General features: G+C 40.3%; 2 protein-coding genes across 2 annotated transcripts in view; one reads left to right on the top strand and one right to left on the bottom strand.

Moving 5' to 3' along the window:
* The window catches only part of gfm1 (G elongation factor, mitochondrial 1), a 76,702-nt gene that overhangs the window by 10,901 nt on the left and 48,601 nt on the right, over positions 1–17,200 (bottom strand). The window contains exon 14 of the mRNA XM_080185509.1: positions 425–587. Coding sequence (XP_080041635.1) covers positions 425–587 — 163 coding nt within the window. The remainder of the gene's footprint in view (positions 1–424; positions 588–17,200) is intronic.
* On the top strand, positions 5,502–14,447 carry lxn (latexin). Its single transcript, XM_080186559.1, has 6 exons — positions 5,502–5,775; positions 12,400–12,468; positions 12,736–12,904; positions 13,050–13,186; positions 13,276–13,338; positions 13,461–14,447. The coding sequence occupies exons 1-6, from the start codon at positions 5,578–5,580 to the stop codon at positions 14,445–14,447; spliced, it is 1,623 nt and encodes a 540-aa protein (XP_080042685.1). The 5' UTR covers positions 5,502–5,577.

Raw genomic sequence — 17,200 nt, forward strand, 5'->3', positions numbered from 1 at the left:
ATGCAGCCCATTAAGTCAATTTAAATGCATGTTTCGTGGCCATTTTCGGGCCTCGGTAAAGGGTAACTGGTGCGGAGGCGGGCACAGATCACGTTACTCATCTCACATCCAACTTTACCGAGTTTTTGGACCGTGATGGTCAAATAGGGCCTATAGTCTCCATTTCCCTGTTAATTACGGTGCATTTGACAAGTTGTTTCAAACTTCATAAGTTTAGTTCTGTGGCAATACGTTATGGTTAGCAATTATTCCTATTCAATTTCTCTTGGAAAGGTTATATTTTGAAATGCTTAATTTCCTCCACCAGAAGCCAAGGTTTCCAAGTACAATAATTTAGGGTATTTGGTAATATTGCTAGAGGCAAGCAGAAGTCAGTCTAAGATGCCAGAAGGAAGTGAGGTAAGGAGATAATCAGATCCATTACCTTCTCAATGGCTGGTATAAACTGCTTTGGTACATTTGTTCCAATTGTTCTGTCAACAAATTCTAATTTGGTGTAGTTTTCAGGGTCCAGAGGTTCTAGTACACCAATAACTTTGCCATATTGGCCTGCCCCACCAGACTGCTTCTTGTGAGTAAATTCAAACCTGGAAAAATAAATGAAAAACATAATATGAAAAATCATCTGGTCTATAAACTAAGCCATGTTTCTCTTTTCATTAAAAAATATGTAACTTTTCAAAATTATTTATTCATTCGAAGGAGGTAGGCATCAATGGCTAAGCCAACATTTATTGCCCCTTCCCAATTGCCCTTGAAAACATTGTGGTGGAGAGCCGACTTCTTGAACTGCTGCAGTCCATGTGCTATAGGTAGTGTTAAGTTTGTTCCAGGATTTTGACCTAGTGGCAGTGAAGAAATGCAATGTTAGTTTCAAGTCAGCATAGTGTAGGGTTTGGGGTGGTGGTCCCATGCATCTGCTGCTCTTGTCTTTCTAGGTGTTAGAGGTTGTGAGATTGAAAGGTGCCATCTTCTTGTTGAGTTGCTGCAGTGCATCTTGTACATGTTATACACTGCTACCACTGTACATTGGTGGAGAAGGGAATCAATGTTGTAAGTGGTAGGTTGGTGCCAATCAAGCAGACTGCTTTATTAGATTCAGTTTTCTATTATGAGATAAGCGCAAATATTGGACTTGTTTTCCATTGAGGATTATGCAGTGGCACTATTTGATCCTTAAAATGAAGTGCATCTCTGATGCTTTTATTCCACAGTCAGGTCCTGGGAACATGAGACAGTGATATATAAACGCATTTAAAAGTAAAGATGGTTCTGGAATAATTCAACACAAGCATCCAATAGAATGGTTCCGCTGTAACAATGTTATTTTTTAAAAACATTATTGATTTTTATTATAATTAATGATTTTTACCATATACCCCTCCTGTATGCCTAGCTTTTCTACAGAGTTGTCACAAAATATTGGCATCATAAGAAATAGGAGGTGCACAGTAGGCTATTCGGAGGAGGTTTTGTTATGGAACGGTAGCGTCCTACTCCTGAGCCAGAAGTTGCAGATTTAAGTCCCACTCTAGGTATAGATGGCCGAGGAAGGTATGTTAATAATATGGCCAAGTAAGCACAGTATCAACTTGTAAAGCCTTCCAACGTACGCCAATGGCTGGCAGTAAGATCAGGAGAGATTCCTGGTTAGCCCTGAGATGTAAAGAAATTGAAACCTCCACTCCCACTATCCATTAGTGATAGTGGAGGTTTCAACTATCCGATGGTAAGGAAGGAATGTAGGAGAAGGGAGAACCAGCCGTGGTTATCAAAGGAAATAAAGGAGAGCATTAAATTTAAAGCTGATGCGTTCAGAGTGGCTAAAAGTAGTGGGCGATTAGAAGATTGGGAAAAGTTTAAAAATCAACAAAGAATGACCAAGAAGTTGATAAAGAAAGGAAGGATAGACTATGAAGCTAAACTAGCACTAAATATAAAAAAGGACAGTAAGAGTTTTTATAAATATATAAAGAGGAGGCGGCTGGCTAGAGTGAATGTTGGACCCTTAGAGGATGAAAGGGGGGATTTAGTGGTGGGAGATGAGGAAATGGATGAGGCCTTAAATAAGTTTTTTGCCTCAGTCTTCATGGAGGAGGACGTGAATAGTTTGCCAGATATTAAAGATAGAAGGATGGTAGGAGTTGAGGGCCTGAATGTGATCACTGTCACTAGAGAGGTAGTGCTTGATAGACTAACGGGACTGATGGTGGACAAGTCCCCAGGACCGGATGGAATGCATCCCAGGGTTCTGAAGGAAATGGCAGAGGTGATAGTGGATGCCTTAGTGATTATTTACCAAAATTCGCTGGATTCCGGGCAAGTGCCGGAAGATTGGAAAACGGCTAATGTTACGCCGCTGTTTAAAAAAGGTAGCAGACAAAAGGCAGGGAATTATAGGCCGGTTAGTTTAACGTCTGTAGTTGGAAAAATGTTTGAATCCGTCATCAAAGAAGAAATAGCGAGGCACCTGGAAAGGAATGGTTTGATAGAGCAGATGCAGCACAGGTTCGTTAAGGGGAGGTCGTGTTTGACGAATTTATTGGATTTCCATGAGGATGTGACTAGTGCGGTAGACAGAGGGGAACCGGTGGATGTGGTGTTTCTCGATTTTCAAAAGGCATTTGATAAGGTGCCTCACAAAAGGTTGCTGCAGAAGGTTAGGGTGCATGGAGTTGGGGGTAAGGTGTTAGCGTGGATAGAGGATTGGTTGTCTAATAGGAGGCAGAGAGTTGGTATCAATGGGTGCTATTCTGATTGGCGGTTAGTGACTATTGGAGTGCCGCAGGGATCGGTGCTGGGGCCTCAGCTATTTACCATTTATATAGATGATCTGGAGAAGGGAGCTGAGTGTAGGGTGACGAAATTTGCTGATGACACAAAGATGAGTGGAAAAGCAAATTGTGCAGAGGGTGTGGAGAGTCTGCAGAGGGATCTGGATAGGCTGAGCGAGTGGGCAAGGACCTGGCAGATGGAGTACAATGTTAGCAAGTGTGAGGTTATCCACTTTGGCAGAAATAATAGTAGGAGGGATTACTATTTAAAGGGCGAAAAACTGCAGCATGCTACAATGCAGAGGGACCTGGGGGTCCTTGTGCATAAGTCGCTAAAACCCAGTCTGCAGGTGATCAAGAAGGCGAATGGAATGCTGGCCTTTATAGCGAGGGGGATAGAATATAAAAGCAGGGAGGTCTTGCTGCAACTGTACAGGGCACTGGTGAGGCTGCAGCTGGAGTACTGTGTGCAGTTTTGGTCGCCGCACTTGCGCAAGGATATTTCGGCCTTGGAGGGAATGCAGAGGAGGTTCACTAGGCTGATACTGGAAATGAGGGGGTTGCACTATGAAGAGAGACTAAATAGACTGGGTCTGTACTCGTTGGAGTTTAGAAGGATGAGGGGGGATCTTATAGAGACATATAAGATAATGAAAGGGATGGATAGGGGTAGAGGTAGGGAGATTCTTCCCACTTAGAAAGGACAGCAGGACTAGAGGGCACAGCCTCAAGGTAAGGGGGGGGGAGCAGTTTAAAACGGAGTTGAGGAGGAACTTCTTCACTCAAAGGGTGGTGAATTTCTGGAATTCTCAGCCCGTTGAAGTAGTGAAGGCTACCTCGTTAAATATATTTCAGTCAGGGGTAGATAGGTTTTTGACAGACGAGGGAATTAAGGGTTATGGGGAGAAAGTGGGAAAAAGGAACTGATCCACTTCAGATCAGCCATGATCTTATTGAATGGCGGGGCAGGCTTGAAGGGCTAGATGGCCTACTCCTGCTCCTATTTCTTATGTTCTTATTAGCTCCAGGCTACAAAATGCACGTAAAGAAATGTATGCTGCCACAGCAACTTGGAATCTTTGGATCAGTTGGCACAATTGATAGATGGCTGGTGTGAATTTGATTGGTGTCAGTAGTACAGGTTTCGATCTCCATTTTCAGATAGAATTGTTTCAGGACCTGCCTGCTTGCCCTATCACTCATGGTAGAGATTGCAGCACCTGGTGTTGGACCTGCTTTGGGCAGAGAACTCAAGAAGACGATTCTGCCTGTCGAGCTTGAACCGCCATTCAATAACATCACAGTTAACGATTTGAAGGGCTTAAAGAGGACTGTGTAACCAGTGTAACTTTTAGAATGATTTCCACCATCAGTTACAAGGAGTAAAATGAAAGGCAGGAACTGGCTCACATTTGGCGAAAAGGTAGTGAGTTTACCAGAAACTCATCCAACATTAATTCCTGTAAATCATAATCAACATAAAGTTTAACATGGATGGTTTAAATTGAAACAGGCATTTTCCAACTTGATGAATTGCTCACACTTTTATTGCTGCTTTATTAAAATCTGTTTCTTTTCTCTGATAAGACAAAGTCCAACACACCACACAAACCAGGTAAAGAATGGGAGAAAGAAACAGAGTTGCTAAAGAAAGAACAATTGAAAGCAAAGCTCTCCCTTACATCATGTTGATTTAGAATTAAGTTTAAGATAAAGGCTGGAGTAAAGTAAACAAGCTAGTTGCTAGAATAAATCCTAGATAATTTTTCCTACTTCCTTCTCAGCAATGCAGCTGGATCAGATAAGCAAATATCTGAAGTTAAGTCCCAATGTGACCAATCAAATTCAGAACTCCAAATCAAAAGCACAGTGCTCCACTGCATGATCAGAGGCATACCATGGTGTTAAGTTCAACAATATAGTCTCTGATAAGTTTAATAGCTCACCTCTATATATTTTTAATTTATTTTAATTTAACGTTAAAGCAAATTTTACAATAGTCAACAGCAAATTTCTGGATCAATATTCAGTGATTAAATGAAATTTACTTCTTCCATGTGGATGCCTATCGCTCACTGATTTAGGGCATCATACCCCACTAATACCAACATAAGGATGCAGCCAGCGGTTAAATTGATCCACAGACAGCTAAACTTTCCAATAAATATTAGTTTTCAGATGAAGTCAAATGATTACTGATATTAGTTTTGGATTTCTAAACAAGCACAAAATAGCAATATTGGACAGGAATATCTGTAAATTGCATTAGTTTAGTTTTTGACCATTTCAAAATGGTCCACTTTATTCACTACACTACACTGAACAAGCATTACAAAAGGTCAATGAGGAGAAGTTAAATTGCATCCATCATTATGCTCATCTGCATAATTAATAAAGCAAAAGGTTGTGGAAATTAACATGATCACAAAATAATATTCCTTTCTCTCATCACTGATAAATTAAACAGGGAAAAGCACTTCAAAATATCAGATTCTGAACATGAATTGACTCAAATTCAAGAGTGAAAGAAATTTTTGGTGTTGAAAGTAAGATTAACAAAATAAAGTCAGCATTACATTCCAGACTTAAGCAATTAAATGCAGTAAAGACCAGATTAAAGGCAGAAGTGCAATTGTGTTGGAACGAGACGTTGAAACTGTAACAAAGTCCACGCAACATAAGCATTTATCAGTTGAATATATAACCATTAAGGTTGCGAGGGTGCAGCTGTGACGCAACTGCTGAAGCTATATCTTTCACACACTAAGGGCTCAGTTTAGTTCACATTTGGGTTTGCTCAAACATGTACTTAGTTCTATGCTTCATCGTTTGTTTCTTCCCATTATTGTATGGAATGCCAGTTACTACTGCTGCTGAAATTTCTACAACAGCCCACATTTCTCAACAAGCTGCAAATGTGGCTGTCCATTATTTAAACTATCGTTATGGATCCCCAAACAGAATTTATGAATTGCACAAACTGAAGAAAGTCTATACTGAGGTAAGAGTTTTAAAAATACAAACAGTATGAGGAACAAATTTAAACTGCTTGCTTTCTGAATGTTTCATTATGAGTGTGTCTTTTAGAATCCTTAATTCATGTCTTCTCTCTTAATATGTGTGATAAAAATAAATACAAACTAACATAAATGTGCTGCTACTGCAAAATTACAACACAAGTATTATTTATATGTTTCATACAACATGTTCCAGTTAGAACTAGAAGGACAAAATTAAAATGCAAAGCACACCAACAGGGAGATGTTAAATGCTTTTGTTTTTGGAAAAGTTGCTGAATTGGAACCTTTATGCAAGAAGCCAGATAATTGATTTCAATAATATGGGAACTCAGGAGCAGACTACATCTAATTTCCAATAATAATTTTTTTGAAAACAAACTTACAAACTAGTTTATACCAGTGGCTTGAATTGACAATTTTCATTCAATATTAAACTCTATTGTTTCAATACATTTATGAAGGATAGGTGGTGGATTTGGAGAAGAGTATTGCTTTCAAATTTCAATTTATTCCATTCCAAAAGAATGATAAATAAAATCAGTTTGAAAAGAATCAAAGCTCAAATGAAGAACTTTGCTGAAACTAGTAACTAAGGGAAACCCAAAACTCTTCTATCCAGTGAAGGTCAGGGTATTTAACGGTACAAAAACCATTTTGTATTCCAATCCATGGCACTTAGCAACTAAGGGCTTTCTTGCATATTTTCAATCCATAAGCACTTAGTGTTTAAAGTTCCACCTTAGAAATCTAAATAATGAAACCAAAGGTTAAGGTCCTTTCTTCCAGCTCACACATTGCACAGATTTTACTAACAGCTTTTCAATAAATCTTCTTTATATCAGTCAGGTCTCCCTGGTTTTTCAAATCAATTCAAACGATCAACCTGGGGCTAAGAAATTAAAGCTTTTTTTATTAATTCATGGACTGTATACTGACAAAACTGGCATTTGTTATCCCTAATTGCCCTTGAGGTGGTGATGCAGAGCCTCTTCCTTGAACCACTACAGTCTGTATGGTTAACAAGGTATTCCTTTAATTCTAGGATTTAAACCAGTGACAACAAAGAAACAATATATTTATAACTCAAGATGGTGGAGAGACTTGTGGCAGTGGGTGGGGGAGGGAGGTGATGATGGACCTTGGAGACAGTGGCATTTTTAGGGAAGTGGTGCTCCTGTCCGTCTAGCCTATGACTATTACGAACTTGATGTAGACCATTAACAAATAAAAAGAAATTCAAACTCCCAATTTCCTGAAAGAATTACACCATACTGTTTCACATTTTAAATACAAACCTTTATGTAGAAAAATTTACTCATTTAACACAACAAATATTCCACAAACCCTTAGATTTTAAATCTGAAAATATCAACAGACTATGCCCATTCTGTTTTTAGTTCCACAATACTTTCCAAGATCTTCAGGGTTCTTTCATTTCACCTGAGATCAAATTAAAGCATGATACAGCCTTAGTCAACTCTATTTTTTCAATACATAGATGAAGCATGGATTTGGGGCAGAATATTGCTTTCAAATTTCAGCCATTTCAATTTATTCCGTTCCAAAAGAATGATAAATAAAACCAGTTTGACAAGAATCAAAGCTCAAATGAAGAACTCTGCTGATATTAGTAACTAAGGGAAAGCCAAACCCACAGGTGGTAGTGCTCAATTCATTTTGACTCTCTTCAGTTTCCAAGTCTGGCACCTTGACTCCCTTGCTGATCTCTTCTACTACCTTTACCACGCAGATCCGACTATTTTCATCTCTCGTGAAAATGGATTTTTCATTTGAGGTATGGAGATCACTCTCAATTTCTGCTCAGTGACTCCAATTTAGAAATACCCCTGGTTCCTCTCTGCCCCTTGATGTGGTTACCAATAAAGTAACTGTTACTTTCTGATAGCTTTCCAAGTTCACTCACTCCTTCTGTGAGAAAGACAGGTAAACCCAAAACAAAAGATTGTCTCCTTGAAAGCTATTCCCAGGCAATGTGTCCCAGATATAAATTTCAATTGTTAGCTTAAATTTTAAGTCAGTCCTTTGATCTAAAAAGAATATGGATACTTTAATATCTCCCTTGTTTACTCTTTATTTTCGAACCCCTCTTTGATATGGGATACATATGAATAATTTACATTCCTTGTGAAGACAACTGTAAACATCTCATCTCTACCAAGAGGATAACCCTGGCCTTATCACTACACATGAGCGAATACTTTACATGATCTGGCAACTTCCGAATTCCAGAGTTTCTATTACCTTACACCAGTGGTCTCCAAATAGTTGACCATGATTGACAGTTAATCCTGATGTCTCAAATTCCATTGTCATTGACTGCCAAACTGCTGTCAAAAATGTGTGAGATTTGGTCTTCTAACGATGAGGAGTGAATCAACTCTGTGATTGCCAAATCACAGGGGCCAAAACGTAGACTCAGTTGGGTGAAGACAAAATAACGAATGAGGAGCCTGGGGCTTCCAAGAGGACAAAAACCTACCATTTCCACCAGGAATGGGAAAGTGGATTTCATTTTATGAATGTCTAAGACAAGACCACTTGTCAACAGAGTGTACCCTTGAGTAAAAGAGAAAATTTGGAACTGCATCAGAGGACAATGTATGCAAAATTTCAAGAAAATTTCCCTTTTAGCTACACCATTCAGACAAAGAAAGTTGAGGAGTTAATGGGAATGTTGCAAGTTCAACAGTCACTCTTTTCAAAACCTATGACTAAAGGCAAGGCTGGCAAAGAGGCATCTTGCTGCATTAGCACTGGCAAAATATTACAGACCATTCACCAATGGGGAAGTTGTCAAGGAGGCTGTGATGGTTGCTGCTGACACCTTGTTCAAAGACTTTAAAAACAAATTTGAAATTTGACAGTAATCAAAAGCATGCCAGTTAGTATCAGTAGTCAGAAGAGTAGAATTGTTGTCCAAGGATGTGTCTCAGCAAATCCAATGAGGCTTATTTCTCATTGGAGTTTGAGGAGTCAGTAGACATGACAGATATGGCCCTGCTGATTCAAAAATGCAACAATAAAGGAGAACTTCCTCACTCTTTTGCTACTCAAAGAGAAGACAAGAGGCAAGGATGCCTACAACGAATTTAAAAGGTATGTTACTGAGGAAAACATTCCGATCGAGGAACCGGTTTCAATCATAATTGATAGTCCACTGTCAATGCAGACTTTGTTGCATTTTGAGAAATTATCTTGAATTCCCCTCCATGGTCAATTAGCACTGTGATATGCACCAATAAGCACTAGCAAGCAAGTTTGTTGACTTTTTCATGTGATGACATTTGTTGCCAAGATAGTCAACTCAATGCATACCAGAGCACTTCAACATCACTTGTTTAAAATGTTAATCAATGCCACCCACAGTGAGGTAACCTTTCATGGACTTATGAGGTGGTTAAGTTGAGGAAAAGTCCTCCAAAGATTTTTTAGATCTGTTCCCTGAAATTGTCACCTTTCTTCGATCAAGAAGGACATACAGTGAGCTGTCAGATAACGTGTGGCTGCTTGACTTGGCTTTTCTTATGGACACACGTACAAATTTGAATGAGCGGAACCATGAACTGCAGGTGAGAGACAGAGACTTGTCACTCGTGATCAGTGCAGTGAATGTGTTTCAAATTGAAACCGGACCTGTGATCCACCCAGTTAAAGAACAAAATTACTATGCACTTCCCAAATCTGGAGAAAGTCTAACAAAAGGTCAAACAGAGCAGGTTCCATCCAAATAAATTGTGGCCATCTGAACAAATTGGAAAAGGAATTCAACAGGCGATTTCAGGAGTTAAGACGAGATGGAGCAAATCATTATGTTTGTCTCAAATCAATTTCTTCAAGTGGACATTGGAGATCTGACAGCAAAATTTCAACAGGTGATCAAACAAAGCAGTGGACATGACATGGAAATAATCACCACGCAAAATGACACACAACCAAAAGCAAGGTCAAAGGACAAAGGCTTCTGTGGACTTGCAAACAGAGAGAAGTACCCTCTTCTGACATTGTGGGCACGCAAAATAATGGCCATTATGGTTCTACATACCTCTGTGAGATGGCTTTCCCCCCAGGGGAAAATCATCAAGTCCAAGTATCATAGTCGTCTCATAGAACCCATCTGGTGAACTGTATGAGACTGGCCATCTCAAATGACAACCCAGGCTTCAATGCACTCTCAGATAGTGTGATTCTCGTGTTTGCACACTAAGAGAAAGTGACTATTATGCATAAGTACATTTTGGGGGGGGGGGGTTTCAGTAAAGTCCAATTTTTAAAAGTAGATCTTGTGCTGCATTTTGATGCTAAAAGTGACCTTGTGCTTAAAAAGATTGGAGACCACAGTCTTATGTTTATAAACTTAATTTCCCCAAAGTTAAAAATTATATTTCTACATCATTTAATTAGACATTCATAGCCAATTGCTCATCTTGCAAGCGTGGCAACAAAATAGAATGCATCCAAGCTATCCAGCAGGACAATGTTTATTATTATCACTTGTAGACTTCCATTAACACTCCAAGAAAATCCCCTAGTCACCACATTTTGGCGCCTGTTTGGGTTCACTGAAGGAGAATTTAGCATGGCCAATGCGCCTAACCTGCATGTCTTTTGGACTGTGGAAGGAAATCAGAGCATCCGGAGGAAACCCATGCAGGCACTGGGAGAACGTGAAAACTCTAGACAGACAGTGACTGAAACCGTGACTCGAACCCGGATCCCTAGTGCTGCAAGGCAGCAGTCCTAACCATTGTGCCACTGTGGAATCCTGGCCAATTTGACAATGATGTGGAGATGCCAGTGCTGGACTGGGGTAAACACAGTAAGAAGTCCCACAACACCAGGTTAAACTCCAACAGGTTTATTTGGTAGCAAATGCCACTAGCTTTCTGGTGAGTCACTCACCTGACGAAGGGCAAAGCCCTGAAAGCTAGTGGCATTTGCTACCAAATAAACCTGGTGTTGTGACACTTCTTACTATCCTGACAATGTCATTGTTCGTTTTGTATTGCATTATCTCATCATCAAGAGTTACATTATGGTCAGTGTCAGCTACCCAGTTCAGCATTTTTAGCTGCTAGTAGCCTCCCTGAAGTGGAGACTCAGGGCTTTTCATATCAGCACAGCCCTCCAACATAAACTTTAACAGCATTTCTAATGTAGAAAATTATATTGCACAAGCATGCTTTGTCATTTAACTCTGAATGTTACAATTTTAAGCACTTATGCATGTGACATAGTTTATAGTAGGAATCATTCAGTTTAGCTGAGAAGTGCAAAATTTAGTAAAACGATTTTTGTATAACTGAGTGATTTGATTAGATCATATTTTAAAATTTATAGGTGTTGCTGATTGTTAATGTACGGTTTGAATCATAAATGGTTCCATATTTCACAGTAATGATTCAGCTGAATTACATACATTATGAGGATCCCTGATTTTTAATAATTTCTGGCTGTGCCTTCAATAGTCAAGGTCCTAAGTTCTGGAACTCCCACCCTAAATGGCTCTTTCCTCCATTAAAAATGTTAAAAATCTAACTCTTTGGCCATCAGTCCCAATATCTCCTGACCTCGGTATCAAATTTTGCTCTCTAATGCTCTGGTGAAGCACCTTGGGATGTTTAATTTCAATAAAGAGGTGATATAATACATGATGTAATTTTTTTTCTGTCTGAATAATAATTTTTGCTTTAAAAGCCTTTTTCCGAAACATCCAGCCTTTCAGTTGATAGCTTTCCTCTGACAGCTTAAAAGACTTAACAATCAATCAGCATTCAGTACAATGCATTGTATGACAGAAAAAAAATATATAAATAAATCCTAAAGAAGAACCAGATTTGGTTTGGCATTATTATTTAAGTCACGGAAGGGAATGTTATTTAAACACCCTGGTTTTACATATTTCCAATATCTAATTGAAGCACATGCAGAAAATTGTGTTTTGAAACAAATGTTTTGTAGCCATGAATACATACCATGATAGCATTGTGCAGATACTGAACACCCACAATAAAATCATGGAGAAACTTCAAGTGGAGTGCTTAGAAAAATCTACTTTGAACTTTAGCGATAATAGATCTTTTTCACTGCCTCTACAAGTCCTGTACATCCAATATGAAGTATATTGAGCAGAGTTCAGTACAACATATGCGACTCTGCATTCCCTAAGACATCAAGATCTATATCCATAAATTATAATTTCCACAAATTTATAAGTGTACAAAAATGTTTTGACCAATACAAAATGAATTTAATGGAGGTGGCACGATGGCATGGTAGTTAGCATTGCTGCCTCACAGCGCCAGGGGCCTGGGTTCGATTCCTGGCTTGGGTCACTGCCTGTGTGGCGTTTGCACGTTCTCGCTATGTCTGCATGGGTTTCCTCCAGGTCCCACAATCCAAAGATGTGTGGGTTAGGTGAATTGGCCATGCTAAATTTTCCCTTAGAGCTAGGGTAAATGCAAGAGGTCTTGGGGATAGGGCCTGGGTGGGATTGTAATTGGTGCAGACAAAATTGTGTACTTTGCTGTAGTATTAAGTTTGATTCAATATAAACCCAATCAAATAAATGATTTTTTTCCCTCCAGGTGACTTTGAATAAAGGACACAAGTACTACCTAGAATTTGAAGTGAAAAATCAAGAAAGCGCTTCAAATGTAAGTAGAATCATAACAATATGGTCATGTCACATATGCAACATTCATTGTCTAAATGACTCTCATAAAATTTTATTCATATTTTCTGCTTTCGATGATCCATTTTTGGTATCAAGATTAAGTAACAAAGCTTCAGTATCTTTCACTGTTCATGTAAACTTGGGTAACTGAACTAAAATAAGTAGCTTCCTCATATAAATAATACAAGTGCAACAAATACTAAGAACCTAACTAACTCAAGATTACAATTATTGTTTCTCACCACAGGTTACTGCCACCTGTACAGCTAAAGTACTCTTCCATAAGAAAAAAAATCCAGGCACAGCTCTAATGTGTAATCTGAAAGATCAGATGAAGGACAGCTTCGAGAAAGATAATCAATTTTACCTCAATATGAAGGAACAGAAGTACCTTATGGTTGGCTATAATATCCCAGGTATCAAGCTTCAGTCATCCATATCACTCAACAGTTTAATTGGTTATCAAAATGATTTTTAGGATTAGAAAATATTCATAAATACTTGACCTATTTCCAAATCGTTTTTCTCAACATCTTGTTTCATTTTCTCCCTGCATATTAGACAATTTTGGATTTGTTGATCCTAAAATGATGCCAATTTGGCTCCTGGCCAAAGTTAGTGCCAGTTATATAATGTGGAAAAAATCCACTGAAGTCATGAATTATAACATGGTCCAAATCAAGAAAGTTAATCAATTGGTAAGAAATTAAAATATCTTCCTGTCCTTGAACATATATATTGCTGTATTTCCATCAAATGCTTTAGTAACCAAACAACTCTTTTCCAGAAAAAGACAGACACATTTCTTCAGTTTGTCTACATAATTCTTCTCCATGAGTTGCCAACCCAGGTAAATTAAACAACGACAAAAAAAGGATTATCTTTTCAAAGACCACTGATATCCCTTTCACAATGATCATTGCCAACTCATTAATTACATGTTTATAATGCTATTTTCTCTGGCCTGAATAGGATATACTTACTTGCTCTATGTGGGTGATGTGGCATCCCAAACAACCGCCGATTGTGAAATATTTTTGCCCGACTCCTCCATCTGAAAGTTTTCCTGAAGATCCAAGATTGAAGACATTTGAAGGATTGGGACCAGAGAGGTCCGAAGGGTCGGGACCAGAGAGGTCCGAAGGGTCGGGACCAGAGAGGTCCGAAGGGTCGGGACCAGAGAGGTCCGAAGGGTCGGGACCAGAGAGGTCCGAAGGGTCGGGACCAGAGAGGTCCGAAGGGTCGGGACCAGAGAGGTCCGAAGGGTCGGGACCAGAGAGGTCCGAAGGGTCGGGATCCGAGAGGTCCGAAGGGTCGGGATCCGAGAGGTCCGAAGGGTCGGGATCCGAGAGGTCCGAAGGGTCGGGATCCGAGAGGTCCGAAGGGTCGGGATCCGAGAGGTCCGAAGGGTCGGGATCCGAGAGGTCCGAAGGGTCGGGATCCGAGAGGTCCGAAGGGTCGGGATCCGAGAGGTCCGACGGGTCGGGATTTGAGAGATCTGAAGGGTCGGGATCCGAGAGGTCCGAAGGGTCGGGATTCGAGAGATCCGAAGGGTCGGGATCCGAGAGGTCCGAAGGGTCGGGATTCGAGAGATCCGACGGGTCGGGATTCGAGAGATCCGACGGGTCGGGATTCGAGGGATCCGAAGGGTCGGGATCCGAGAGGTCCGAAGGGTCGGGATCCGAGAGATCCGAAGGGTCGGGATCCGAGAGGTCCGAAGGGTCGGGATCCGAGAGGTCCGAAGGGTCGGGATCCGAGAGGTCCGAAGGGTCGGGATCCGAGAGGTCCGAAGGGTCGGGATCCGAGAGGTCCGAAGGGTCAGGATTCGAGAGATCCGACGGGTCGGGATTCGAGAGATTCAAAAGATCGGGATTCGAGAGATTCAAAAGATCGGGATCTAAGAAATCTAAAGAGTTGGGAGGAGAAAGATTAAAAAAAGGCAGGATTGGAGAGATTTGAAAGGTTGGAATCAGAGTCGAAGAGTCAGAATCAGAGAGACTTGAAGGCTCAGCTATGGAAGGTTTGCTCATGAACTGAATGCTAACCACTCATTTAGGATGCATTCCATTTATTCAAAATTATGGATTTCCATTGCACTTGTGGTAGATATAGTACAAAAATGTGAGAAAGGAAATATTACTAACACTGCATCCAAATTAATTTAATTCATATTTGAAACTAAAATGAATGTTCCTCAAATGTTGTCTTCAAGTTTTGAGATTGCATTTTCCATTAATGACAGACAAACATTTAAATGGCACAGGACATTGAGCCTTCAGTCAAGCCAGTAAGCTTACTTAATGTCAGATGAGTAAAACTCCTGTTAATCTCAACAGTTTACTCCCTCACTGCTATCAATTAATAAAGAATATTTATTGAAAAATGCTTTGTGAACAGATCTGTAAAAACTGCACACAAACTGGAAAATTGAATTATCTAACCTTGATAGGGTTTCATTCTTAGTAGGTGGATAAACAATTTTCAGTGAATCAAGAAATCCAAAATTGGCACATAGAACCCTGTCACCTCGAAATGTTTTCCTCCATTCAGAAATTGTTTCTCCAAGTTTTTGATCACAATTTATTTAAAGGAGCTCTTTAATAACACAAGAGTCTCCAAGCATTCCAGTAAGAGTGCGTATGCTGGAGAGGTCAAAACCGAACATTGACAAACAATTTAAGAACACAAGAACATAAGAAATAGGAGCAGGAGTAGGCCATCTAGCCCTTCGAGCCTGCCCCACCATTCAATAAGATCATGGCTGATCTGAAGTGGATCAATTCCACTTTCCCGCCTGCTCCCCATAACCCATAATTCCCTGACTGATCAGAAATCTATCTTCCGTGACTTAAACATATTCAACGAGGTAGCGTCCACCACTTCAACAGGCAGAGAATTCCAGAGATTCACCACCCTCAGAGAAGTTCCTCCTCATCTTTGATCTGAACTGCAGCCCCCCCCCCCCCCCCCCCCCCCAACCCTTATTTTGAGGCTGTGCCCTCTAGTTCTGGTCTCTTTTCTAAGTGGAAAGAATCTCTCTACCTCTACCCTATCTAGCCCCTTCATTATCTTGTAAGTGTCTATAAGATCACCCCTCAGCCTTCTAAACTCCAACGAGTACAGGCCCAATCTACTCGATCTCTCTTCATAAGTTAACCCCCTCATCTCCAGTATCAGCCTGGTGAACCTTCTCTGTACTCCCTCCAAGGCCAATATATCCTTTCGCAAATAAGGGGACCAAAACTGCACACAGTACTCCAGTTGCGGCCTCACCAGTGCCTTGTACAGTTGCAGCAAGACCTCCCTGCTTTTATATTCTATCCCTCTCGTGATAAAGGCCAACATTCCTTCTTGATCACCTGCTGCACCTGCAGACTGAGTTTTTGCAATTCGTGCACAAGGACGCCCAGGTCCCTCTGCACAGTAGCATGCTTCAACTTTTCACCATTTAAATAATATTCCATCCCACTATTATTTCTTCCAAAGTGGATAACCTCACATTTGCTAATGTTATACTCCATCTGCCAGGTCCGCGCCCACTCACTCAGCCTATCGAAATCCCTCTGCAGACTTCCCGTGTCCTCCACGCAATTTTCTTTACCACTCATCTTCGTGTCATCAGCAAACTTTGTTACTCTACACGCAGCCCCCTCCTCCAGATCGTCTATGTATATGGTAAACAGTTGAGGCCCCAACATCGATCCCTGCAGCACGCTACTAGTCACCAACTGCCAACCAGAAAAGCACTCATTTATTCCAACTCTCTGCTTCCTGTTAGATAGCCAATCCTCAATCCACACTGACATTTTACCCCCAACTCCGTGTATCCTAACCTTCTGCAGCAACCTTTTGTGACGCACCTTATCGAACGCCTTCTGGAAATCTAAAAACACTACATCCATCAGTTCCCCTCTGTCTACCGCACTAGTCACATCTTCAATAAAAATCCAGTAAATTCGTCAAACACGACTTCCCCTTCACGAATCCATGCTGCGTCTGCTTGATCAAACTGTTCTTTTCTCGGTGTCCAGCTATTTCTTCTTTAATGATGGATTCTAGCATTTTCTCAACTACGGATGTTAAGCTAACCGGCCTGTAGTTACCTGCCTTTTGTCTGCTACCTTTTTTAAACAGCGGCGTAACAGTAGCTGTTTTCCAATCCACCGGCACTTCCCCAGAGTCCAGTGAATTTTGATAAATGACTATTAACGCGTCTGCAATTACTTCTGCCATTTCTTTCAGAAGCCTGGAATGCATTCTATCCGGTCCCGGGGACTTGTCTACCTTCAGTCCCATTAGTCTACCAAGCACTACCTCTTTAGTAACAGTAATTGTATCAAGGGTCTCATCTCCTACCAACCTTCTATCTTTAATATTCAGTAAGCTATTTGTGTCCTCCACAGTAAAGACTGACACAAAAAACTTATTTAAAGTCTCAGCCATTTCCTTGTTTCCCACCCTCTCATCCTCCAAGGGTCCAACATTCACTCCACAAATATATAAAGAGGAGGAGAGTGGCTGAAAATTTTTTACTTTTTTTATATTTAGAGCTAGTTTAGTTTCATACTCTATCTTTCCTTTCTTTATCGCTTTCTTAGTCATCCTTTGTTTTTTAAATCTTTCCCAATCTTCTAATTTCCCACTATTTTTAGCCGCTCTATATGCATTGGTTTTTAATTTAATATTCTCCTTTATTTCCTTGGACATCTACG

This window comes from Carcharhinus amblyrhynchos, chromosome 3, assembly GCF_965287045.1.
Source record: "Carcharhinus amblyrhynchos chromosome 3, sCarAmb.v2.hapA, whole genome shotgun sequence".
Taxonomy (NCBI): Eukaryota; Metazoa; Chordata; class Chondrichthyes; order Carcharhiniformes; family Carcharhinidae; genus Carcharhinus; species Carcharhinus amblyrhynchos.

Excerpts from the sequence above, each read along its gene's own strand:
- lxn (XM_080186559.1), top strand. The coding sequence starts at position 5,578 with ATGTACTTAGTTCTATGCTTCATCGTTTGTTTCTTCCCATTATTGTAT. Across the intron at positions 5,776-12,399 it reads TGAAGAAAGTCTATACTGAG|GTGACTTTGAATAAAGGACA; the intron begins GTAAGAGTTTTA and ends TTTTCCCTCCAG. Across the intron at positions 12,905-13,049 it reads GGTTGGCTATAATATCCCAG|ACAATTTTGGATTTGTTGAT; the intron begins GTATCAAGCTTC and ends CCTGCATATTAG.